The 25,977-nt window shown below is 43.2% G+C and overlaps 1 protein-coding gene across 1 annotated transcript in view; it reads right to left on the bottom strand.

Moving 5' to 3' along the window:
* The window catches only part of CTTNBP2 (cortactin binding protein 2), a 207,413-nt gene that overhangs the window by 16,420 nt on the left and 165,016 nt on the right, over positions 1–25,977 (bottom strand). Inside the window, exons 11-12 of the mRNA XM_082255315.1 lie at positions 23,683–23,778; positions 13,415–13,494 (exon numbers count right to left, since the gene is read on the bottom strand). Of these exons, the coding sequence (XP_082111441.1) occupies positions 13,415–13,494; positions 23,683–23,778 (176 nt within the window). The remainder of the gene's footprint in view (positions 1–13,414; positions 13,495–23,682; positions 23,779–25,977) is intronic.

Below are 25,977 nucleotides of genomic sequence, written 5' to 3'. Positions count from 1 at the left end.
GTGTGTCTGCATGAGAGGGGAGTCTCCCCATTGGCTCCATGAGAGGGCTCTCTTTGGGCAGTGGAGGAAACCCAATCAGAGACACACTCAGGCCTGTATCTACCCCAGAAGGCAGATTCTGCCGCACATTCTGGGAGTGGGTATACGTTTTGAGGGAACACATGACGCAGCGTCTTTGGCGGAAGCAGAGTCCCAGGAGGGAGAGTAGGGCTGTCTCTCCTCCTGTCAGAAGGTCCGGGTGTCCGGGGTGGTTGCCTGGGAATCCAGAGAATGCTGACCTGAGCTGCAGAGAGGATTCTGGGTGCCGAGGACCAGTGGAGGAAGAGGGGTTCAGTTCCAGGAAAGTCTGCCAAGGTCGTGAGTACTGTGAACTGCCCCTAGGGGTCTGCCAAGTGTAGAGGGGACCACTCCAGAGAAGGTTCCAGGGATCCAGGAGTCAGCTAGCTATAAAGGGGGTGCCTAGTCAGAGGACCCTGAAGTGTAAAGGGGGTACCAGTGGTTGGGCCTGAAGAGTCAGTGTACAGTGTGCAGTGTAAAAAGTTAAGAGTTGCAGTAGCACAAGCAGTGACAAGGAGCTACCTCAGTCAGTGAAGGGCTGGAGGGAGATGTTCAGTGACTTTTGAGCTACATCGAGTGTCAGGAGTCAAGTGTTCTACAGTCCTGGATCTTCTGAGTTAACAAGTTAAAGTCGAAGTTCTAGCACAAGTTCAGTATTCACAGTATCTTTGAGCGCTGGGAAGCACTAGTTGGCATTTAGCTGGCGTCAATACAGCGCCAATGGGCATTTTTCTGTACAGTGTCCCAGTCAAACCTAGTTGAGCCAGAGGAGTATCCCACTCATTCCCTTCTCCAATCCCTAATATACAATAAACAAAACAAACCAAAGATGCTGGAATGGTCATTGTCTCAGTTCTCACACCTGGGTTCACAACTTAAATGTGTTGGGAGTGTTACCGGTACTAATGGCAGACCCACCTCAGGCCCAAGGAAATGGAAATATTGCTACACATTAATAACAAGGTGCAATAGGAGAAAACAAAGGAGAAACAAAGGAGAAAACAAAATACACACATGTATCCTAATATATGCTATAGAGCGCAAATACAGGATTTGCACTTAGTAACTTATTTACAATATACCAAAGAAACTATAGGTCTAAAAGAACATTTTAAAGTGAAACAAGTTAATTTGCACACAAACAATCCAAAGCACAGAAACAATCTGACTACTGTTCTTAGATTTTCCAAGCTGAAGAATAAGTCATTTTAATTGTATGTATCAAGTGTGCCTAAGTGCAGAATTACTATCACATTAAGGAAAGTGAGCTCTCCATATAATATATTTTCTTTTTTTTTTTTTTCATTCAATAGGTTTTTATTGAGTTTTTACATGAGAAAATATCAGAACAAATACAACAGAAATTCCAGATTTTCAACGGGTTCCAATGCATGTACACAGATACATGAACTAAAACAAAGAGAGATCAGGTATAACCAAAGCATTACAGGTTGTAAAGAGGTATGGCAAATGAAAAGAGAATAGCACTATATAACTTTAATTTGACATTAGTTATGTTCTTGTTTGGAAGTAGAATGGGAGTGAGAGTCTCCGCCAATCCGGACCTAGAACCCTAAGGAGCATTGTCACTAGGTCCGATCGGAGGGAGCTCCCCCACCATCATTATGGTCAATAGGCAGGTACTATTATTTCAAGAGAGTCTTAATGCCTGATTTAGATAGGGCCAGCATTCCCAAGACTTTTGGAATTTTTTATATGACAGGGAATTGATCGCTAGAGATTTCTCTAGGAGATAATTGTCATTAACAAGAGATATTACCTCAGATAGATTGGGAGTGGTAGTAGATCTCCAATTGCGGAGAATAAGGGTCCTGGCTGCTAACAGTATGTGAGTTACCATTTGTCTATGGTTGTGAGGGTATATGTTTAATATTTAATATTGCCAGTTCTGGGTTTGGGCGAGAAAGTACTCCTGTGCATGAGGAGATACACTGGAATATTTTATGCCAAAAACTCGTGAGTGATGCGCAGCCCCACAGGATGTGATGCAAGGTACCCGTTTTGCCGCATTCCCTCCAACAGAGTGAGGGTATTGACGGTGCCATCTTGGCCAGCCTGTATGGTGTGTAATACCATCTATTGACAATTTTAATTGTAGTTTCCCAGTGGTTAGTGCATTTACAAAATTTATATATAGAGCACAGTGCTGTATGCCACTGTTTGAAGGTAAGATTTAGCTTCAGATCTTTCTCCCATTTAAGCATATTTACCGTCTTCTGGGAGGGTGTATCACCTGTTAGGATATTATAGAAGGAAGTTATGCCTTTATTAGCCGGGGGGTTTGATACCAGGAAGTTCCATGTGGTTAAATTAACATGGGTGGAGGTTAGGGAGTGTTTCCCAAGTAGAAAAAGTATTCTTGATAGAGTCAAAGATGTGTCGGGCGGTAACTTAAATTCTGACATTATAACTTCTCTGTTTTTGAGACCTAGAGGTGACCAGAGTTGTGAGATTTGTGTTAGTCCTAGGGTTTTTAATTTGGAGACGTTCAGATTACTGTATATAGTTGTGAGGATAGATAGTGGTAAGTTGTGAATGTCAGTAGGTATGGCTCTTGGTTCTATTTTGTTTACCGCTCTCCAGGCTTGGAGAGAAGCCTTAACCGTAGGTGGCAGTTTAGCTAAGTTCCATGGGATCCAAAGGTCTCTTAGCATAATAAGGTTAAGGTTAGAGGTAGGTACTAGGTGTTTTTCGATTTCTGACCAAAGGGGGGTATCGTCATGGGGGGTCCAATGTTTAAGCTGGTCGAGTCTAGTGGCCCAGTAATAAGCGGAAATATCGGGTAGTCCCGCTCCTCCTAGGTGTTTATGGTTTGTGAGTATATTATATGCAACTCTTGCTTTTTTACCCAGCCATAGAAATTTCCTCAATGTGGCTACAAGAGTGTGTAATTGTGTTTTGGTGAATGGGACAGGGAGGGCTCGGAATAGGTAGAGGATTTGTGGTAAGATGTTCATCTTAATAGCAGAGATTCTAGCCCCCCATGATAAGTTTAGGGAAGCTATCCTTTCTAATTCAGATGTTAGTTTTTGTCTAAGGGGGCCTAAATTATCTTTGACAAGATCTGTGGTTTTGGAGGTAATGTAAATCCCCAAGTACGAAATCTTGTCTGCAGTCCAGGGAAAGGGACAGGTGTTGATTAGGGTTTGTTTAGTTTCTGGAGATATTCCTAGGTCAAGGATTATCGATTTCGTGGTGTTAATTTAGTAAAATGAAATTTTACTGAATTTAGTCAAAATTTGGTATGCAGCGGGTAGAGAGATTTCGGGTTTTGTCAGCATCAATATAATGTCATCTGCAAATAAATTTATCTTATGGTCATAACCATCAATTTTAAAGCCATGAACATGCCTGTCGGCGCGTAGGGTTGCAGCAAGTGGTTCTATAATTAAATTGAAGACTGTAGGGGATAAGGGACATCCCTGCCTGGTACCATTGGATATGGTGATCGGTTTGGACAATGCTCCTGAAGCAAAGATTCTGGCAGAAGGTTGTGAATAAAGTGCCATAATGGCAGAAAATATATTGCCTCGAAGGCCAAATTTGTGTAGGGCGGCCGTCATGTAGCTCCAATTGACTCTGTCAAACGCCTTCTCCGCATCCAGGGAAAGGAGGAGAGAAGGCGCTTGACTTTTTTCGGCCATATGTAGCACATTCACTATTCGTCTAGTAGCGTCTGAAGTTTGGCGACCTGGTATGAATCCCATTTGATCTTTTCCTATGAGGGAGGGAACCATCTCCTGTAGGCGCCCTGCAAGCATTTTGGCAAAAATTTTAATGTCTGTATTCAACAGAGATATAGGGCGGTAGTTGCCCGGGAGAGATGGGTCCTTCCCTGGTTTTGGTATGGTAACAATGTATGCTAGGAGCATATCTGCAGGAAAACTCGTCTCGGTTGCAGCTTTAGAATAAACATTCAGTAAATGCGGTATTAGAGTATCGCTGTATAATTTATAATATTCACTTGGGAACCCGTCGGATCCCGGGGATTTACCGTTGGGAAGTGAGTTTATAGTTTTCCTAATTTCGTCATGCGTAAATGGCGCATTGAGTGTAGACAATTGCTGTTCGGTAAGGGTCGGTAGGTCTAATTTATCCAAAAAGGCAGATATTTCAGCTGTAGTCGGGGTGTGGGTGGTACTGTCTTGGTCAAGATTGTATAGTGAGTGATAGTAGGTTGCAAATTCATTTGCTATGTCTTGAGGATGGGTATATTTAGTGTTCGTCTGAGGGTTAGTCATGTGGGAGATTTTGGATTTAGTCTGTTTGGCTTTGATTCTGTTAGCCAGTGCTTTTCCAGGTTTGTTAGCATGAGCGTAGTATGTTGTTTTGAGTTTACGGAATATTTTGTCGTGTTGTGTAAGCAGAAGTTGACGTAGGTCATGTCTCAGGTTGTGTAGGGTATTGCCTAAGGATGAGTCAGGTACCACTTTGTGTTTTTGTTCTAGGGTGTTGATTTGGGATAGTAGGTTAGAGAGTTTTTGGTTGTATAATTTTTTCATCATAGAATTTTGTTGGATGCATATGCCTCTTATGAATGCCTTATGGGCACCCCATAAGGACCATGGATTAGAGACCGAGTTTTCATTTAAACTAAAGAATTCCTGCAGGTGCTGGGATACACATTTACCAACCCGTTCAGTCTGAAGATTTCTGAAGTTACATCTCCATACTTGCCCCGCAGATCTCGGGATTCCTTCATCAACAGTCATTTCTATTGCTGCATGGTCGGACCATGTAATGTTTTTAATCTCTGCAGAGGAAGTTCTTCCCAGGAGGTGCCAGTCAACCAGAAGGAGGTCAATCCTGGAATACGATTTATGTCATGCTGAATAGAAGGTAAAGTCTCTTTCTGATGCATGAAGGCACCTCCATGCGTCGTAGAGATGTTCATTATTGAGTAAGTTGAGCAGAGATGTCCTACGACCTTTTGGGGAGGCTGAGGTGTCTATGTCCAGGTTTACTGTGAGGTTAAAGTCTCCACAGATGACCAGGTTTCCATATTTCTTCTTGGCAATAAGTTTAAAAAGTCTACGCAGGAACCTGAGCTGATGTGTATTTGGCGCATAGATTGAGACAAAGGTCATTTGTAGATTATTAAAGTCTCCTGTGATGATCAGGTAGAGACCTTCTGGGTCAGCAATCTCTTCCTTTAATTGAAAGGTGATGGTATTTTTTATGGCAAAAAGGATTCCTTTCTTCTTAGCTGGGGATGTTGCCAGGAAAATGCTGGGAAAGTCTCTGTGGGAGCACTTGGGATGGTTTGCGGTCTGGAAGTGTATCTCCTGGACTGAAAGGATGTCGGCATTTGAGGATTTCACTTCTTTCCACATTGCGAATCTTTTAACCGGGTGGTTTAGTCCATTAGCATTGATTGACACTTGAAAGGCATTATGGTGGGTATTTGGATTAATTTAGGGGCGATGTGACGTTAGTATAATTGATAGCCCGGTTAATGGCTTGGTAGATTTCATGAGAGAGAGGAATAAAAGTATAACCAGTGTGTACAAGTTGTGCATTGGAAGAACAAAACAAAAACGAACAAGGAAGAAGGGTATGAACTAGTAAAAAAAGGGACCATAGTGTAGGTCCGTGATTAACTGAAACAGTTAATAACAGTTCTGGGTGTGGAGCCATATGGATTTAGGAAGATCCATGGGCCTGGGGACCGTGATGTTGAGGATGTGTAGTGGGAAAACCATCCGCGTGGGATTTGTTATTTTGTTTTTCTGACCTCTTTCTGGACGCAACATGCCACTCCTCGGGTAAGTGAGAAGGGCCAGGGCCCCTGTAGGGGGTGGATATCTCCGCTGGTAAGAGTATCCCCCATTTTTGAAGCAGGGCAATCCCTTCTTCAAGCGCTGTGACTGTCGTAGAATTCCCATTATAGGTGATGACCAGGGAAGCGGGGTACTTCCACTTGTGTGGAATCTTGTGGTTCCTAAGCGCTTTAGTTATAGTTGACAGGTTGCGTCGCTTCTGTAGAGTGTGCCGTGATAAGTCTGGCAAGATTTGCAGGCCTGCAAACTCTCCCGACAGGTCGTTGGTTTGGCGAGAAGCTAACATGACTTTTTCTTTTGTTTGAAAAAAATTGTATTCGCAACAGGACGTCTCTAGGGATTTCTGCTGCTAAGAATGCAGGTTTTGGTAGACGGTGTATTCTGTCAATGACAAGATCTGCAGCAGACAGTGAGGGGACTAGGGTGGTAAACAGACGAGTCGCATACTGCAGTAGGTCAGGGGCTTGTATTGTTTCTGGTATACCCCGCAACTTGACGTTGTTGCGCCTCGACCTATCCTCCAAGTCTGCCACTTTATCCTTCAGCCAGGCAATATCATCAGAGTGGTGGTTGTGAGCGTCCACCATAGCATTGAAGGATAGAGCATGATTCCCCAATCGACTATATGGATTCTGTTCCCCATGCTGGACATTTCCTGTCTGATCTGATGCATACAAGACATCATGTCCGCATGCATCGATGCTTTGAGTGTATATAGCATATTCTTCAAAGTAGTCTCCGAAGCAGGCTGACCCCCAGTGGGGAAGGATTCAAAGGGATCTTGAGTGTGTGGTATTTGGTTAGTATTGAGGCCTGTCTGTTGCAAGGGGTTACTGTCCATGCTATGCCACTGTTTAGCTGGAGAGTTGATCCTCTGCTTAGCTTTGGCAGGACTTTTGGAGGATGGGGAGATAGGAGAGGATGAGCCAGAGGATCCCTCACTATCTGGATTGCCTATCTGGTAGAGAGGATGGATGGATTGAGCTGGATTGCAGTGCTGAGAAGAACTGCCTCTAATTTGCTGCGTGGAGCTGCTATTTTGGAAAGATCCGGGGCTGAGATGAAGCACAGGGTTGCTCATTTTACTGAGCTTTGGAGAATCTCTCCTTCTTCTCCACATGGCTGTTGATGGCACAGTGTATTTGTGATCCTGTCAGTGTAGTGATGCTGCGGTTGATTTGTGCGGCGGATGTCACGGTCCCTTCAGGCGGTGAGGAGCTACAGTTTTAGAAGGTCATCTCCAGTCACCACCTTCCTGACTGAAGGTGTATTTTTTGGTTGGGGGTGTACAGGATGCACATGGGGGCAATATGGCGGCTAGTGATTAATTGCCTGAGGATATATTAACAGTCTCTGTGTGCTGGGAGAGGTCGGAGGGTGTTGTGGCCGGGTTGCAGGGGGTAATGTGCACTTATCCTCTTGTAATTGATCACCGCCGCTTACCGGAGTGCTGGGTGCCCGATCGCGGATTCCCGCAGGAAAGTCCGCGGCTTCAGTCGTCTTGTAGGCTTCAATTTCGGATCGCGGAAATCCTGGACCGTTTTTCCCCAAATTTTCCAGGAAGGTTAAGTGAGTCCCGGAGGGTGCCTCTCCCGATTTTGGGGGCAATTGGTGGCTTTTTGGAGGTGGATGGACGCCGATTCAGTTTGCCTCCGCCGGAGCTCTATTCCAGTGCGTCCGTCTTCCGCGGCTTCCGGTCCCGCCCAATCCATATAATATATTTTCTAATGAAAACCTTGATTTCGGCATTTCTATCCAGTAGTTGGTACAGGCTTGCCTCACTTTCCTTAATGTGATAGTAATTCTGCACTTAGGCACACTTGATACATACAATTAAAATGACTTATTATATGGAGACATGAGCTGACAATTCTTGTTTTATATTATTTATAGCACAAGTCCAGTAAACAAAAGCGTGTAAGAGCTGAGTCAATTAAAATTAAACTACCCCATGGGAGTTTTAGCAACTCCGCTTACCAAATGCGTGTGGATTGCATATAGCAAGGAATATGCTGCTACTAATCAGTCATATGAATTACAGCTATGCATCTACTAAGAACCAATATAGTTATTTTAGGTGTTCGTTTTAGAAGCAACAAAGCCCTTATGACCTTTGCTGAATCCTGTCTATCTATAGATCTTTTAAAATATACATTGGCATTTATTCTTCTTCCTCTAGACTTGGGTATCATGCTGATTTCAGCAAGCTGCTGACTGAATGTTGCAGTGTTTCTGTGTGTCAGACATGCTTTGATTTACAGGATACTGCAGCTGCCACACACATAGCATGCAGAGAAACCATGGGTGGTCAGGATCAAATAAGAAAAAATGTTAATATTCTAGAGGAATAACTATATGTATAAATGCAATAGCTGAAATAGAAACAGAGTTTTGAAATAGCCTCACTTATCCATATTTTATTTTATTTATTTGCTATTTGAAGTACAATTGTTCCTATTTGATTTTTCTACTTGCAAAAGCAGATATCATATATGAACACCAGAGGGCAGTAGTGTATGCTATATATACATACTGTACACACGCACTCTCATTTTCCTTTCTTTCCGCCTTATATATATATAGATATATATAGTACATTAAATATTCATTTGGAAAACAAAACCACCAAAAGAAAACCTGGCTTTTCTCCAAGTAATCTATAAAAAAAAACAAAAAACGTTACTGCCAAATGAAAAGGCCCATCAGTAAAATGTGAAAAAGGCATCAGAATGTACCAATATTATACCACTAAATAACCCCCATGCATGTTTGGAAAGAGCAAGTCTTGTGAACTGCTATAGATCTTCTGTAGATACCCTCAGGATTTCCAGATATATGATCGCAAATTTAACTCTAAGGCCTCATGCACACCGGACAGCGGCTGTTTTTGGCGTCAGACATTTTTTTCTGCAGCCAATAAACTCCCCAGCATGTTATCCTATGTGTACATGCACACATAGACTGTTATCAGCAGTTTTTGGCAGGGGGGTTTTCTGGCTGGGAAAAAAACCCAGAACTCAGAACTAGTGGGTTTTGAGAGGAGTTTTTCAGCTGTAAAAACGCTCTAACTCTGATAAAAGCTTAAGTACTTACCGCAAAGTGACGTAGGACTACGTCGACAAACTTTGCGGTAGTATACCGGGATGATGCCTCTAGCTAGAGACACCATCCCGGTACCGTGGTTTAGAGCCAACGGTCGGCTTTCTGTCGGTCGCTGACCGATGCGGTCCAGGAGCCGCTCGATCGTTACCCGGGTGAGCGGGAGGGGACGTCCCCCCCCCTCCCGCCGCCTTCCGTGACTTTGCCCGGGGCTCCCGTCCCACCGGGAGCCCCGAGCACCCAGCCGGTACGTCCACCGGCTGGATGGAGTCCCGATCAATGCCGGAAACGGCTTCGATCGGGTCTCCGATGACGTAACCCGGAGTCGGCGTCCATGACGTCACTTCCGGGGTACTGTGCTGCAAAAGGCGGCAAATTTAAAAAACGGCTGTATGCAAAAACGCAGTTTTTCGGCGTTTTGCATACATAGAAGTGTAGTGGAAGGGTCTAGGGTCTTTTAGACCCTCGATCCCTCCATAAAGAGTACCTGTCACTACATATTGGTGTCACAAGGGATGTTTACATTGCTTGTGACAGCAATAAAAGTGATCAGATTTTTTATTTTTTTTTTAAAAACCTGTAATAAAGTAAAAAAAATAAATAAAATAAATAGGAAAAAAAAAAATTTTTTAGCCGTCACCGTTAGCTCGCGCACAAAAAAAATGTACACGGAAGTCGAGCCGCGAATGAAATCGCTGTTCAAACCACACATGTGAGGTATCGCCGCGATCGCCAAAGCGTGGGCAATAATTTTAAAAAAAGAGCTAACTCTAAACTGGTAACCGTTAAAAAAATTTAAAGCGTCGCCTATTGAGATCTCTATTGACTGTAGTTTCTCGCCATCCCACGGGGGGGCGCAATTTTAAACCGTAACTTGTTGGGTATCTATTTACTCGGTGTGACATCATCTTTCTTAATATACAAAAAAAATGGGCTAACTTTACTGATTAGTATTTTTTAAATGCAGTGAAATGTGATTTTTCAAAATTTTTCCCAAAAAATGGCGTTTTAAAGACCGCTGCGCAAATACCGCGTGACAAAAAATATTGCAATGACCGACATTTTATTCTCCAGAGTCTTTGCTAAAGAAAAAATATATATAATATGTATATTTTTATAAATATATATAATGTTTGGGGGTTCTAAGTAGTTTTCTAGGAAAAAATACAGGTTTTAACTTGTAAACAAAAAGTGTCCGAAATACGCCTGGGGCTTAAGTGGTTAAAAACCCTGAAAACGCCAAAAAACGCTGCTATTCAGCATTTATCAGCATTTTTGAGCCATAAGCTTTTGTGGTTTTGTAGTTTTGCTAAAAAAAAAGCTAAAAAACTATACAGATAAAAAAAAACGCTGAAAAACATTACTGCACAAATGCTGAAGACTCCTTCTTCAGCTACAGCTTTCTACTGGCGTTTTGATAACATCCAGGGTGCATTAGGCCTAAATCACCTGATTGAATGCATTGAGGCATTTAGTGACTTAAAGAAAAAAAAAGTAATCAGCAAATGTTGCTGATGGTGTCCTCTGCGTCCAAATTAAGTTGGGCTCTGTAAAAACGTAATATCTGCGTGTGGCCTGCTAGGTCTAGAAAGCAGATGATCACATGGCGCTGTGTGGTGCAGGCCCCAGTCTATACGTCCTGTCCACCATACCTGAAGCCTTAAAGCCTATTGCTTGTGGGAGAACGATAGCACAGAAGTTATGAAGGTTTGCCTCATGATAAAAATTAGGCAGCCCCATAACCCCCAAGTTATTGCAATGTGACTTGTTCTCTGTCAGGTGGTTGCCGCATTGCTGTGTCTGAGTTAGTATAGCTTCTATTAATTCTCTTATTTTTCTGAGCCCTCTGTTCCTGCAGAGTGGTTTTCAGTAAGGGTGTATATTGCTGCACTGCCTCCATTATGATGTAGGAGGTTTAAGGCAACTTCTAATCTCTTATAGTTGATATGTAGCTTTAAAGAGGTGAGCTCACAATCGTTGTCTTCGCTAACACTAGACAGTAAGTCTTCTATGTCCGCCATATTTTACCATTCACTATCTTTGTTTGCGTTCTTAGCATTAAGCATTGCTGCAGTTCACTAGCAGGGATTTCGTGATGTACCTGTCTATGTTGTTGTACGCAGTAGGTCCCAGCATCTGTAAGATCAATATAGCTGGAGGGGGATGCTAAATAATACAGGGAAATCAGATACCGGGAGACAGCTCCTCTCACATGCGGCAAGCTCATAAGGAGCCAAAACCGGAAGTTCCCTCCATCTGTGTTTACTGGCATGCATAATTTAAGACACAAATGCTATGAAGATTCTTCGGAGAAACCTATCACTTGTCCGGCTGCAATATTTTCTAAAACAAGCATATAGCAGTTGCAATGAGAATGCACATACTTGTTCTGGGGCAGTATGTTGAAAGGTAATAAAGCACTTAACTAAGCATGCTAGCCAGACAAAAGATATATCATCAGTAAAAGCCTCTTATTTTCTGTCAGTACAGGTATTCTGTAAAAATATGATTCAGGGAAAAAAAATTATATTTTCTACAGAGAACACACTGTTATATTGCTATAAGATTTATTTATATCGATATTGTGCCCACGCAGCTGTTCTGGAAAAAGTACTCATTAGGCAACATATTGCTTCTGAGTGCTGATAAATATATAGCTACCATCAAAAGAGTAGCCCATTTATAATTATCTAGCAGACTAATGTACAGGATGACAAGAGTGTTGGGGGGCTGGGAGGATGAGGAAAAAGATCTGTTATATTAAACAGCAGATTAAGCTAAATTTAGCTTTAAATTTATTTTTTGCCCCCCAACTGTCCACTTCTCTTTCTAATACTATAAGAACTGTGCTAGCTGTGTATAGCCTATTTTAATAATTGGGATTGGCGACGTGTTATTTTTAATGCTTTATATCTACAATCGCACTATAGAGTAACCACTTTTATTTCTTAGCCTTTCCACTATTCTTGGGCCTGCAACGTTCAACTGTAATGCATGTCTGTTTTTGTACATTGTGGTACACTTGCAGCACATTCAGAATAAGTGAGCTGCCCTAAAGGAAAGCATGTTAGCACCACGAAAAATATGGCACAATATTGTGTGTAGTAACATGCTGCAGAGGTTGAAGGGTCCTAAATGTTAGTAATCTGGCCTACTGTAAAATAATTTTTTCATAGTGACATATAGGCCTTAATTTAAAATGGTTGTAAACCCCATTTATGAAATTTGAAGTAAGCACCTAAATCTGTAGTGTTTACTCGTCTCTCTCCAAAGCTCTAAGTGTAGTTTCTCTCTGGTGCTTTGTTCCTCTGTTAACAGCATGAGTCACTTTTGACAAGTTCTCCAACACATGAGATAACATGAGCTAAAAATTGTGTCTGGGAGGGAGCTTAGAGGGAGCTTGACTGTTCAGAATACAGCTCTGCATGTTCCTTCTTTCCTCTGCCTATGTGGAAGGGGGAGGGTGTCCCTTTCCTCCAATCAGCTCTCACACACTGTAAGTGTAGTCTCCCCACCCAGCCCTATGTACTGCTAAAAGATGAACAACATTTTTTAACACAATTTGCACTTTTCAAAGGATGTAGAAAGGGAAAGGCAGCAGATATACAAGTACATCTTATGTAGGAGGATTTGTTTAATCTCTGTGTCATTTGAGGCTCTTCACTGAGTATATGTGATTGTTTACAACCACTTTAATAGCAGATTTGTATACATATGTTTTGATTTCTGGTGTTTTTCATAGAAAAGATAAAGGGAAAAATAGGAAAATAAGAAGAATTTAAAAACAAAACCTTAAAAGTTTTTTTGGATGCCTTGGATATTTACCCCAAAACATAACTGAGCAATCTGCAACTGGACAGCAAACTCATTAGCTGAGATTTATTTTCAGTCTATGACAGCTGGCAGTTTCAAAAGTCAACCCCGCTGGGACCTGCTACGGTGCAGAAACTGTTTACCACTTTAAAATGGCAATGGAACAAATAGCTGGCAATCCTGCACCATTAGAAACAGGGATATGTGACTCAAGTGGTTAAAAAAATGTAGTAATAATGCAGCATAATGTAGCTACTAGCACTTTGCAAATATTGGTCACTCAGCACAAGGCAAGTATTTTTTTCCTTTACATATTTTGTGATTAGCAGATTTCACATCAGGTTTATGTCTCTTGCATCTTATACTTAGCATGCAAGCTAATTCTTAAGATAAGTGCAAAAGTCAGTTTTTATAGAGTGAAACTATGAACTACTATTGCTAATACTGTAGTTAAAAAAAAAAAAAAAACTTGTATACTCATTTTCTAGAAATATGTAGTATCTAAAGCAATAAATTAATAAATAGTCAAAACTGATTTCAGGGCGGTAATAAAAATTGAATAATATATGAATATTAATTTGAAGGAAAGTTTGAAAAGGCATACTAGTTACATTTAAAATAAACTCAGTTAGTCAGTAACCTACCAAGCGAAGGAAGTTTTGCAATGTCTGTAGTGGAATCATTGAGGCATAAGCTACACTTTTAAGACTTCCATCCTTTGGACCTGTGGAGTAAACATGAAAATTGTGAAATTCTGTAGAAATTCTACACAACATCCATGATAACTCCCATCAAAATAAGTGTTTATTACCATTTCTTTTACTCCTAATAATAGGACTTAAATCAATGTGATAACATAACCAACCCAGTTATGTATACTGTATACACTGCTCACAGACACCAATGTATAAAATAAATTTTTGTGACGTGATTTATTTGTCCATTATAATTTACATAAATCACAATGACAAGTTACAGAACATAAATAACATTGTTCATTTATTTTTACATTGGCCAGAGCAGTATCGAATAAAGCAGCACCTACCGGATCCTAAAGATGACAAATTATGTGTGTGTATGTATGGGATTCAAAGAAGTAGAAAGAAGGGAAATTTGGATAGTTGGATTTGTTTTTGACTGATTGATTACTGGGATTGAATGATTGTCAATCACTTGAGTATCATGTATTACTTAATTTTTTAATATAATTTTTATTTAATAAGCAAGAAGGGTCAATGCACACATTACAGTGAAAAAAATGAACAACTTGGTCACTATTCACAGATATAGTGACTTGGTCACTATACTGGTGAATAAAGAGCCAATTTTTTTTTACATAGTTAGTGAGGTTGAAAAAAGACCATCCATTTCAACCTTTGATGTGTGTGTGTTTGCTGTTAACCGTACATTGTATACCCCTGTATGTTGTGGCCTTTAAGGTGCCCATCTAATAGTTTTTTAAAACTATCAATGCTCCCTGCTGATACGACTGCTTGTGGAAGAGAATTCCACATCCTTACTGCTCTGACACTGAAGAATCCCCTACGTATTTTAAGGTTAAACCGCCTTTCCTCTAGTTTCAGTAAGTGGCCACGTGTCTTATTGTATTCCCTTTCTCTGAATAGTTTGTTCCTTATGCTAGGGTCACCAGTACAGTATTTGTACATTGATATCATATCCCCCCTCAATGTACATCAAACATGTTTGAAAGTTATTTCTTTCTTCAATCTTCAGTTGGTCTTTATGTGTACAACAGAACCAACATAGGATGGGAGGAATTAAAAGGGAAGGAGGATAGGGAAGAAAAGGCGACCTGGGAGACACTGGACCTCAAACTCTGTGCCCAGGGAGGAGGTGGGTAAATATGCAGAATAAAATAACCATTGTATGACTATCAGGCAAGCACAGGGAAAAGGAATTTTCCCTTTAAGGCAATTATTAAGTGAGCAATATTGCTGTGTTTATAGGTTTTAACCAGGAGATGGTGGGTGGGGGCTGGGGGGATGTAAGCCAGGAAGGATTGAAAAAGATAGGCATGGGGCATTTTATAGAGTGATATTTTCTCTGAGTTTTGGATAGATGCCCAAAAGGGATTCATTTTAGAGCATTCCCAACATGGAGAAACATAGCGTGTTGTGCACACTCCCACCAACTCAGAGCTTTGGAGAGAGAGAGATAAGTAAATACTGCAGATATACAGTATCTCACAAAAGTGAGTACACTTTTGTGCTCTCTCCAAAGCTCTGAGTGTCATTTCCTTCTGGTGCTTTATTCCTCTGTTATCAGTATGAGACACTTCTTACAAGTTCTCCGACACATGAGAGACCATGAGCTAAAATGTGTCTGGGAAGGAGCTTAGAGGGAGATAAACAGGGAGCTTGTCTATTCAGACTACAGCTCTGCACATTCCTTCGTTACTCTGCCTATGTGGAGAAGGGGGGGGGCTGGGGGATGTCCCTTTCCTCCAATCAGCTCTCACACAGTGTAAGTCCAGTCTCCCCACCCACCCCTATGTGCTGCTGAAAGAGGAAGAAAGATTTTTAACACAATCTCCACTTTTCAATGAGTGTAGAAAGGGGAAGACAGCAGATATACAAGTACAACGTACAGTACGTAGGAGGATTTGTTTCATCTCTGGGTATCACCTAAAGCTATTCACTTCACTGGGTATAAGAGAGGGTTTACAACCACTTTATTAAACAATATATTTCATTTTAAAAAATGTGTACATAATTCACATGGTTATAAACCCATTTCTGTTCATAAAGAAAAGTACAGTATTATAACTGATACTATTCCTCTATGTTCTCCACAATAAATGTAACCTAAAATATTTGCTGCACACAATCTGTTCAGGCAAAGCTCTTGAGGTATAAAAAAATAAACTTGTGTTTTCACTAGCAAGCAGCTGAGAAGATAACTTATTTAAGGATGGGAATCTATTACAGTACACAAAACAGTTTTAGCTGATATACAGGGTTTAACCAATTTGTGTAATGGTCTGCTCACATAGGATATATATTGAATTTGTTATGAAATACAAGTAACAAAAGTATGGGATTTTCTTATGTGCAGGGCAGGTCAAACTCACACTTGAAACGTGTGAACATCTGACTCCACTGAACATCCTATCAAGATGTTATTATCCCAGTTTGTGTACTCTGTCAATAAACCACTTTACCCCCGCTCACTGTGCCTCTACTGCGGCACAGTGGCTCATTCCCGTCCAGCGACGTAGACCTACGTCGCTGGACTCCTCCCTTGTGGGAGGCGCTCGCGTGCCGCCGGAGGCTCGCTCCCACTGTATTCAGTCACAGCGGGAGTCGGGCCAGGGAGGAGCAGCAGCGATCGCCGCTGCTCTTCCCCGATCGTCGGGGAATCGAGTTTGGAGATCCGCCCGCTGTGTGTAAACAAATCGGGCGGATCTCCTAAGTGACAGACAGTGACAGATTGCAGGGTTCAGCATGGCTGAACATGCGATCTGTCCCTGTGTCACTCAGTCACCTCCCCCCACACACGTTAGTAAGCACCAGGCATACATTAGCCCCTCCCTCTCCAATAAAATTAACCCCTTCCCTGCCAGTGTCATTTTTACAGTAACAGTGCATATATATAGCACTGATTACTGCAGTAATGTCACTGGTACCCCCAAAAGTGTCAAAAATGTCAGTCAAGGGTCCAATCTGTCCGCCGCAATGTCGCAGTCCCGCAAAAAAAAATCGCAGATCGCCGCCATTACTCGTTAAAAAAAAAAAACACCAAAAATGACAGAAATCTTTCCCTTAGATAGTAAACGCAATAACTTTTGCGCAAACCAATCAAAATACGCTTATTGTGATTTTTTTATCAAACATAGGTAGCAGAAAACAAATTGGCCAAAAATTTTAAAAAATTTTTATTTTTACATTTTTTTGGGGGGAATTTCATATAAAAAAATGTGAAAAATATTGTTATTTTTTTCAAAATGTATGCTCTTTTTTTGTTTATAGCGCAAAAAGTAAAAATCGCACAGGTGATCAAATACCACCAAAAGAAAGCTCTGTTTGTGGGAAAAAAGGACGTAAATTTCGTTTGGGTACAGTGTCGCACAACCGCGCAATTGTCAGCTAAATTCGCACAGTGCTGAATCGCAAAAAGTGGCCTGGACGTAAGACAGCAAAATCCTCCGGTGGTAAAGTGGTTAATGGAGTTGATTGTTTAAATCATGTTTTGAATAAAGACAGTCCGATTCTATTTTAACCACTTAAGCCCCGGAAGATTTTACCCCCATTCCGACCAGGGGGTATTTTGCGATTCGGCACTGCGTGACTTTAACGGACAATTGCGCGGTCGTGCGACGCTGTACCTAAACGAATTTGGCGTCCTTTTTTTCCCACAAACAGAGCTTTCTTTTGGTGGTATTTGATCACCTGTGCGATTTTTTGATCACGCGCTATAAACAAAAAAAAGAGCGTCAATTTTGCAAAAATAGCAATATTTTTCACATTTTTTTATATGAAATTCCCCCAAAAAAAATTTAAAAATCAAAATTTTTTTACTTTTTCGGCCAATTTGTTTTATGCTACCTATGTTTGGTAAAAAAAATCGCAAAAAGCGTATTTTGATTGGTTTGCGCAAAAGTTATCGCGTTTACTAACAAAGGGAAAGATTTCTGTCATTTTTGTTGTTTTTTTTTTTAACGTGTAATGTCGGCGATCTGCGATTTTTTTTGCGGTACTGCGACATTGGGGCGGACAGATCGGACCCTTGACTGACATTTTTGACACTTTTGGGGTTACCAGTGACATTTCTACAGTAATCAGTGCTATATATATGCACTGTTACTGTAAAAATACACTGGTAGTGAAGGGGTTAACTTTATTTGGGAGGGAGGGGCTGTGTGTATCCCTAGGGGCCTGCTTTCTACTGTGATTGGCTGGGGCTTGAGCTGTATGGACACTGATCAACGGATCTACATACTAGATCCGAGTGATCAGTATCCTAACAGCAAGGAGAATGACAGGCAGCTTGTTTACACAAGCTGCCTGACATTCTCCCTCTCCCCCGCCGATCGCCGAGTGACCGGCGGACATCGGGTCCGCCGGTCACACGCGCGGGGGGGTCCGTGACCACGCGGGAGCGGGAGCGCGCCTCCGGGGGCGCGCGCTCGCTCCCTAGACCCTCACAAGCTAGTGACGTAGCCCTACGTCACTTTGCCTGTCTGTGAGGGGCTGACTGCCGACGTAGATCGGCGTTAGGCAGTCGGCAAGTGGTTAAATACCAAGAAAATATCAAGTAGCCACCTCACAAGCCTTGATTGACCCAATACAACCCTAATATTGGGGAATTAAATCTTCTAATAAGAGAACAAAAACAAAAAAAACAAAAACACCCCTTACATTAACCCCAAGGGTTAGTTCACACCACATGCGTTCCAGTGCTTTCTTTTTTCTTCATCCAAAACGCATATAAAATAGGTTACATGGTTTTCAATGGCATAGTTCACACCAGTGCTTGCAGTTCCAGTGCGTTCCAGTTCCAGAAAAAAAAGTAGAACATTCTGCATTTTTCCTGCACAGAACTGTACTGGAATGTGGTAAAACGCATCAAAAACGCACTGAAACGCACCTACATGCATAAAAAATGCACCGGACCCCAGTATAGTGATAAAAAAACAAAAACAAGAAAAAAGCATCTGGAATGCACTCAGAAACTCATCAAAAATGAAACGGAATGCATTAAAAATGCGCATCCAGGACCACATCCGAAACGGATCTGGAGGAAACTCTCTTTAATCTTATTTCTGCTACTTTTAGCTGTGACTGCCTACTCTGCAGCCAAATGCTTATGTTACTAAGCAGCAGGTCTCCATAGCCTCTGCTCTATGGATTAACCTAATTAGGTTTACATGCATATCCAATCAGCCACCAAACTCAATTCAAGTAGAAAATAAATCTATCTGCTGTTTGCTCCAGTGCTGTTTGTAAACTTTTTAATTATGTACAAGTTTTCATTTCCCATGGGAAAGTCTGTTCCTTGAAAGAAGTATATAGCTGTGCATATAAGATCAGGCAAGAACGCTGACACCTGCATCCCTTCTAGGCACAGTTCCCCTGACTCAGCGCTGCTACAAGTGAACCAGCTGCTTAGAACTGAACGCCATTGTACAGATATTTTTCCTATTTTACATAAATCTTTCCATGAAATCTCTTCCCCTGAACGAAAACTTTTATAATTTATTCTCAAAAATGTGACTGTCATGGTAAACCATAATCTTTTGAATTAACCTTGTATGTGCCTTCTCCATACAAGTAATATGGTGTTTCAATTTAAAATTTTGTGTATATCCCTACCTGCAATTGATACCTGGTATATAGCTTGTACATCTTGTATGACTTATGAGGAACCACTGCATGTGAGGAAGGAACTCGAAGGAATAGATATTCACACATTGGAAGGATGGAACACTTGCAGCACCCAGGAACAATTCTATTGACAGGCCAAACAGGGATGTGTTGATGGTGTTAAGGGCTGCCGTTTTTTTTTTTTTATAAGAGACCCAGTGGTGAGAGGGGGTCACTATAAGGGTCATAAAAAGAAAGAGTGCAGTTAGGATAGGGCATAATGATGCACAGAGGTGCATCATGATGCAGGCAGTCCCATACATGTCAGTTAGGAAGCAGCGGCTACACGTACATAGCCGCTACTCCCAATCTGACATCTGTGTAAGTACAGATCCCCGATTCCACACTTTCTGTGCTTGGGGACCAGCGCCCACATGCATGTCAAATTGGGAACTGTGGCTCTGTGCAGCCACTACATCCTAATTGATATGAATGGGACAGCCTGCAAGGGAATGCATGCAACACCTGTGCATTCCCATGCCAGTGCAGGCAAACATGGCTCTTTCATGGGTGTACGCTTAAGTATGCTCATGTGGTTAAGGGCAGTGGTGGGATTCAGCCATAGAACCGGTTACTAACTTTCTGCAAGTTCGCAGAACCGGCTGATCCTTCTGCGCGTCTAAGGATGCGCAGTACAATTGAAGGTCCCGCACTCGGACCGTGCAGCCGCAGACGTGGCGGCCGGGGAGCAGAGCAGTGCGCCCCGACCCGCCCATTCTGTGACAATAGCGAATGAAAATTCGCTATTGTCACACGGATCCTCCTGGCCAATCAGGGAGTGGGTCCTCCCGCTTCCTGATTGGCCAAAAAGCAAACACCGTGCCATTGGACGAGGAGGCGGGAGGACTGAGGACTCGGAGACGCGGGGAGCCGGGGACTGAAGAGAAGCTGCGTGACCGTCCTTGAGGTAAGTGCATGGGTCTCGCGGGGGGGATCGCTGGCACTCTGCAATTATTGGGGGCAATGCTGTGGGCACTCTGCAATTATTGGGGGAAATGCTGTGGGCACTCTGCAATGATCATTGGGGGCAATGCTGTGGCACTCTGCAATTATTGGGGGCAATGCTGTGGGCACTCTGCAATTATTGGGGGCAATGCTGTGGGCACTCTGCAATTATTGGGGCAATGCTGTGGCACTCTGCAATCATTGGGGGCAATGCTGTGGGCACTCTGCCTTTTATTGGGGGCAATGCTGTGGGCACTCTGCAATTATTGGGGGCAATGCTGTGGGCACTCTGCAATTATTGGGGGAAATGCTGTGGGCACTCTGCAATGATCATTGGGGGCAATGCTGTGGCACTCTGCAATTATTGGGGGCAATGCTGTGCTCACTCTGCAATTATTGGGGGCAATGCTGTGGGCACTCTGCAATTATTGGGGCAATGCTGTGGCACTCTGCAATCATTGGGGGCAATGCTGTGGGCACTCTGCCTTTTATTGGGGGCAATGCTGTGGGCACTCTGCAATTATTGGGGGCAATGCTGTGGCACTCTGCAATTATTGGGGGCAATGCTGTGGGCACTCTGCAATTATTGGGGGCAATGCTGTGGGCACTCTGCAATTATTGGGGGCAATGCTGTGGGCACTCTGCAATTATTGGGGGCAATGCTGTGGGCACTCTGCAATTATTGGGGCAATGCTGTGGCACTCTGCAATCATTGGGGGCAATGCTGTGGGCACTCTGCCTTTTATTGGGGGCAATGCTGTGGGCACTCTGCAATTATTGGGGGCAATGCTGTGGGCACTCTGCAATTATTGGGGGAAATGCTGTGGGCACTCTGCAATGATCATTGGGGGCAATGCTGTGGCACTCTGCAATTATTGGGGGCAATGCTGTGCTCACTCTGCAATTATTGGGGGCAATGCTGTGGGCACTCTGCAATTATTGGGGCAATGCTGTGGCACTCTGCAATCATTGGGGGCAATGCTGTGGGCACTCTGCCTTTTATTGGGGGCAATGCTGTGGGCACTCTGCAATTATTGGGGGCAATGCTGTGGCACTCTGCAATTATTGGGGGCAATGCTGTGGGCACTCTGCAATTATTGGGGGCAATGTGGTGGCACTCTGCAATCATTGGGGGCAATGCTGTGGGCACTCTGCCTTTATTGAGGGCAATGCTGTGGGCACTCTGCAATTATTGGGGGCAATGCTGTGGCACTCTGCAATTATTGGGGGCAATGCTGTGGGCACTCTGCAATTATTGTGGGCAATGCTTTGGGCTCTCTGCAATTATTGGGGCATGCTGTGGGCACTCTGCAATTATTGGGGGCATGCTGTGGGCACTCTGCAATTATTGGGGGCAATGCTGTGGGCACTTTGCATTGATTGGGGGCAATGCTGTGGGCACTCTGCAATCATTGGGGGGCAATGCTGTGGGCACTTTGCAATTATTGGGGGCAATGCTGTGGGCACTCTGCAATCATTGGGGGCAATGCTGTGGGCACTCTGCAATCATTGGGGGCAATGCTGTGGGCACTCTGCAATGATCATTGGGGGCAATGCTGTGGGCACTCTGCAATTATCATTGGGGCAATGCTGTGGCACTCTGCAATCATTGGGGGCAATGCTGTGGGCACTCTGCAATTATTGGGGGCAATGCTGTGGGCACTCTGCAATTATTGGGGGCAATGCTGTGGGCACTCTGCATTGATTGGGGGCAATGCTGTGGGCACTCTGCAATCATTGGGGGCAATGCTGTGGGCACTCTGCAATCATTGGGGGCATGCTGTGGGCACTGCAATTATTGGGGGCATGCTGTGGGCACTCTGCACTCATTGGGGGCAATGCTGTGGGCACTCTGCAATCATTGGGGGCAATGCTGTGGGCACTCTGCAATGATTATTGGGGGCAATGCTGTGGCACTCTGCAATCATTGGGGGCAATGCTGTGGGCACTCTGCAATCATTGGGGGCAATGCTGTGGGCACTCTGCAATGATCATTGGGGGCAATGCTGTGGGCACTCTGCAATTATTGGGGGCAATGCTGTGGGCACTCTGCATTGATTGGGGGCAATGCTGTGGGCACTCTGCAATCATTGGGGGAAATGCTGTGGGCACTCTGCAATCATTGGGGGCAATGCTGTGGGCACTCTGCAATTATTGGGGGCATGCTGTGGGCACTCTGCAATTATTGGGGGCATGCTGTGGGCACTCTGAAATCATTGGGGGCAATGCTGTGGGCACTCTGCAATTATTGGGGGCAATGCTGTGGGCACTCTGCAATGATTATTGGGGGCAATGCTGTGGCACTCTGCAATCATTGGGGGCAATGCTGTGGGCACTCTGCAATCATTGGGGGCAATGCTGTGGGCACTCTGCAATCATTGGGGGCAATGCTGTGGACACTCTGCAATTATTGGGGGCAATGCTGTGGCACTCTGCAATCATTGGCGGCAATGCTGTGGGCACTTTGCAATTATTGGGGGAAATGCTGTGGGCACTCTGCAATTATTGGGGGCAATGCTGTGGGCACTCTGCATTGATTGGGGGCAATGCTGTGGGCACTCTGCAATCATTGGGGGCAATGCTGTGGGCACTCTGCAATCATTGGGGGCAATGCTGTGGGCACTCTGCAATCATTGGGGGCAATGCTGTGGGCACTCTGCAATTATCATTGCGGTCAATGCTGTGGCACTCTGCAATCATTGGGGGCAATGCTGTGGGCACTCTGCAATTATTGGGGGCAATGCTGTGGGCACTCTGCAATCATTGGGGGCAATGCTGTGGCACTTTGCAATGATTGGGGGCAATGCTGTGGCACTCTGCAATGATTGAGGGCAATGCTGTGGCACTCTGCAATCATTGGGGGCAATGCTGTGGTCACTGTGCATTGAAAGGGGGCACGCTGGTCTCTCTGCATTGAAAGGGGGGCACGCTGGTCACTGTGCATTGAAAGGAGGGCACGCTGGTCATTCTGCATTAAAAGGGGCACGCTGGTCATTCTGCTGGGAAAATCGGAACTGGTTACTAAAATTTTTGAATCCCACCACTGGTTAAGGGCATACAGCCCCTGCGTGCCCATAGAGTAACAGGCGGCACCAGTCACATGAAAAACCTGCTCATTTACATTGTATGGGCCAGAGACCACTTCATTTTTTAAAATGATGTTTTACAATTGTTTTTATTGTTTCTTTTAATTATTTTTAAAAATGTTTAAATTATTGTTTTTTTTTTTTCACAATGCTTTTTGGAGGAGGGCTGGCTGTAACTGCCCCCTGCTGCACCGATCACTTGCTCCTGTCCATGAACTGATTCCCCTTGCTGCCAGGGTCACCCCACTGAACTGATGAGGCCCAGGCCTCATACAGGAGGCCCGACTGTACCACCTGACAGTGGCCCTGTCATGGGGCCCGCATCCACCTGGGGCCCCTTGGCAGTGCTCAGGGGTGCCCATGCCTTAAGACAGCCCTGCTTCCAGCTACTCTATTACATCACTATAATATCTTAATTCTACCTGAAACAAATAATCAACCAACCTTTTAGAAAAGTGCATTGTTTTAAGAACAAGGGTAGTTGTTACTTAAACTTACCTGGCATAAAAACAGATAGCTGATCCACTTTGCTCATTTTTAGGAATTCCCATGGTGTCTGCAGGAAAATCTGCCCTACTGACCAGGATGTGTTCCCTGGAAATAAAATTAAAAAGGGTCAAACTCAGTATTGTTATGTGCATCCTTCCACAATTTCTTTCTACTATCAAATGAGAAAGTGTGCATATATATCACTAAATAGCTAGTCCTCGAAGATGTTTTTTGTTTTTAAAATGGGCATGTATTAGATCATGGGACATCAATTGTAAATACAATGTTACTATGAGGATTGGAATATTATTAACAAATAATCAAGTAGATTTATCAGCCTGATAGACCTTGCTTTGGCTGTGACATATTGCTGTGTTTTGGGAAACTGTAGAATGTACACTTCCACTTAAAGCTCATCTTTACAGTAAAATGCACCTTCAGTATTAAAGAACGAGGGTCATCTGGTTCTTACATAAAAAGGGTAATAAAAAGGGCAATATGTGGGTCATACCACAGGTCTTACTATAATAAACACATTTAGGACATTCCAGGTAACTGGGGGAAAGAAAACTAAAATGCAGCTCACCATCCATCAAATATTTACTAAAAGAAATCCATAGGACTTGTACTGTATAGTAAATAGAGAATAAATCCTTGTTTGTAGGAAGAAAAAGCTTTATCATACAGTGTGAACCAAGACACAATAATATAAATGAACAGGAACAAGTCTTGGACCTAAGAATCAGGGACAGTTGGTGGGCACATGTGCCATTAAACGGAGCTGCATAATAAAAGTTCACGCAAATGCTTCATGGCGAAACATTGCTGCCAAATCTTCTATCGTAATGATGTGTAACAGTATGGCACCAGTCTGTTGCAGTCTACTGCCACTAAGCTACTTCTGCAATGAAAATGATGCACTACATGTATATGCCACTTCCCTCCCATAGCACCCTGAAATCATACAGACAATATCAGTCTCTTACAAATATTGCTTCTCCTCGGTGTATGATCACCGAATTCTGCAGATACAGGTCCTGTTTTACAGGAGAAACATCACTGCTCTTCAGGTACAAGTTTTATCTTACAAAAGTAACACCAAAGTGACATCCTAATCCTCCAGTTACAAATTACATTTACAGTAGTACCGCTGCTGATCTGCAGACGTAAGTTCTATTTTTACTTGCGTGGCATAAGTTATTTGATCAGCACTCTACGGATATGTTCTGTCTTACAGGAGTGAAGCAGGAGAGGAAACTATTCATCTAATCAACGGGCCAGGAATTAAGTCTTCCTTTTATACAAACATTCACAAAACCATGTACTGATAAGCTGAACTGGACCAAGCTTAAGCTTTTCTAAACATCAAATCTCAGCATATGGTAATAAGTGACCATGCTGAGACTTGCAGTGCCAGAGCATCTGAGGATCTATAGACTGCACTAAATTAGAACTTCACCTAAAAGGGGAAGTTCCACTTGTCTGTCACCTCCACCTCACCTCTACCAGATTTGGCACCTCTTTTTTTTTGGGGGGGGGGGCAGGTACCTAGTTTTGATCCTAATGGAAGTTCGCCCCCCTGAGCTTTCTGGGACATGGCATGTGCAAAAGGACAGCGCAGCTTGTGCATGTGCAGTGGGGAGCCAGTTGTGAAGCTGCAAGCAGTAACAGCTGGCTTCCCAAAGTAAAACATGCCTTCACCTGGACCCGAAGAAGGCCAAAGAGCTGGCTCACATGAGGACAGAGCTGAATCCCTGGACAAGTGAGTGTCCTGTTTTTAAAAGTCAGCAGCTACAGTATTTGTAGGTGCTGACTTATAATTCTAACTTAAAATTTTCTATTTTCAGGGTAAAGAACCACTTTAACCAGCTGGAGTTAATATCCAACATACTGAAAAGTAACATATAGGACTATATAATACTGAGTGGTTGCTAAATTCTGCACTTAATTGTCAACCTCTGATATAGGCTCACAGGAAAAAGGAAAACACCCCCTCTGCCTATGCCTTATTCTTGTACGTTTACTGATGGAATCACGATAATGAATCGTGATTCCAGAAGTAGAGTCAGTCAGGAGGAAGCAGAGGACTGAAGGCAGCTGTAGTGTCAGCAGCGACAGTAGGTCCACAAGGTCAATTGGCAGGTCTGTGCGGGAGAACCTCAGACCAAACAGGAATAAACATAACCGCCAATTGCGCTTAACTTCCTTAAAACTAAGAGGTGTATATGCTAATGCCAGGAGCCTAGCTAATAAAATGGATGAGTTGGAAATGTTAGTACATGAGGAGGACATAGACCTTGTGGG

The sequence above is a fragment of the Pelophylax lessonae genome (genome assembly GCF_965119305.1).
Source record: "Pelophylax lessonae genome assembly, chromosome: 4".
Lineage (NCBI taxonomy): Eukaryota > Metazoa > Chordata > Amphibia > Anura > Ranidae > Pelophylax > Pelophylax lessonae.
The sequence above is the reverse complement of the archived record's forward strand: the minus strand, read 5'-3'. Positions and strand labels throughout refer to the sequence as shown.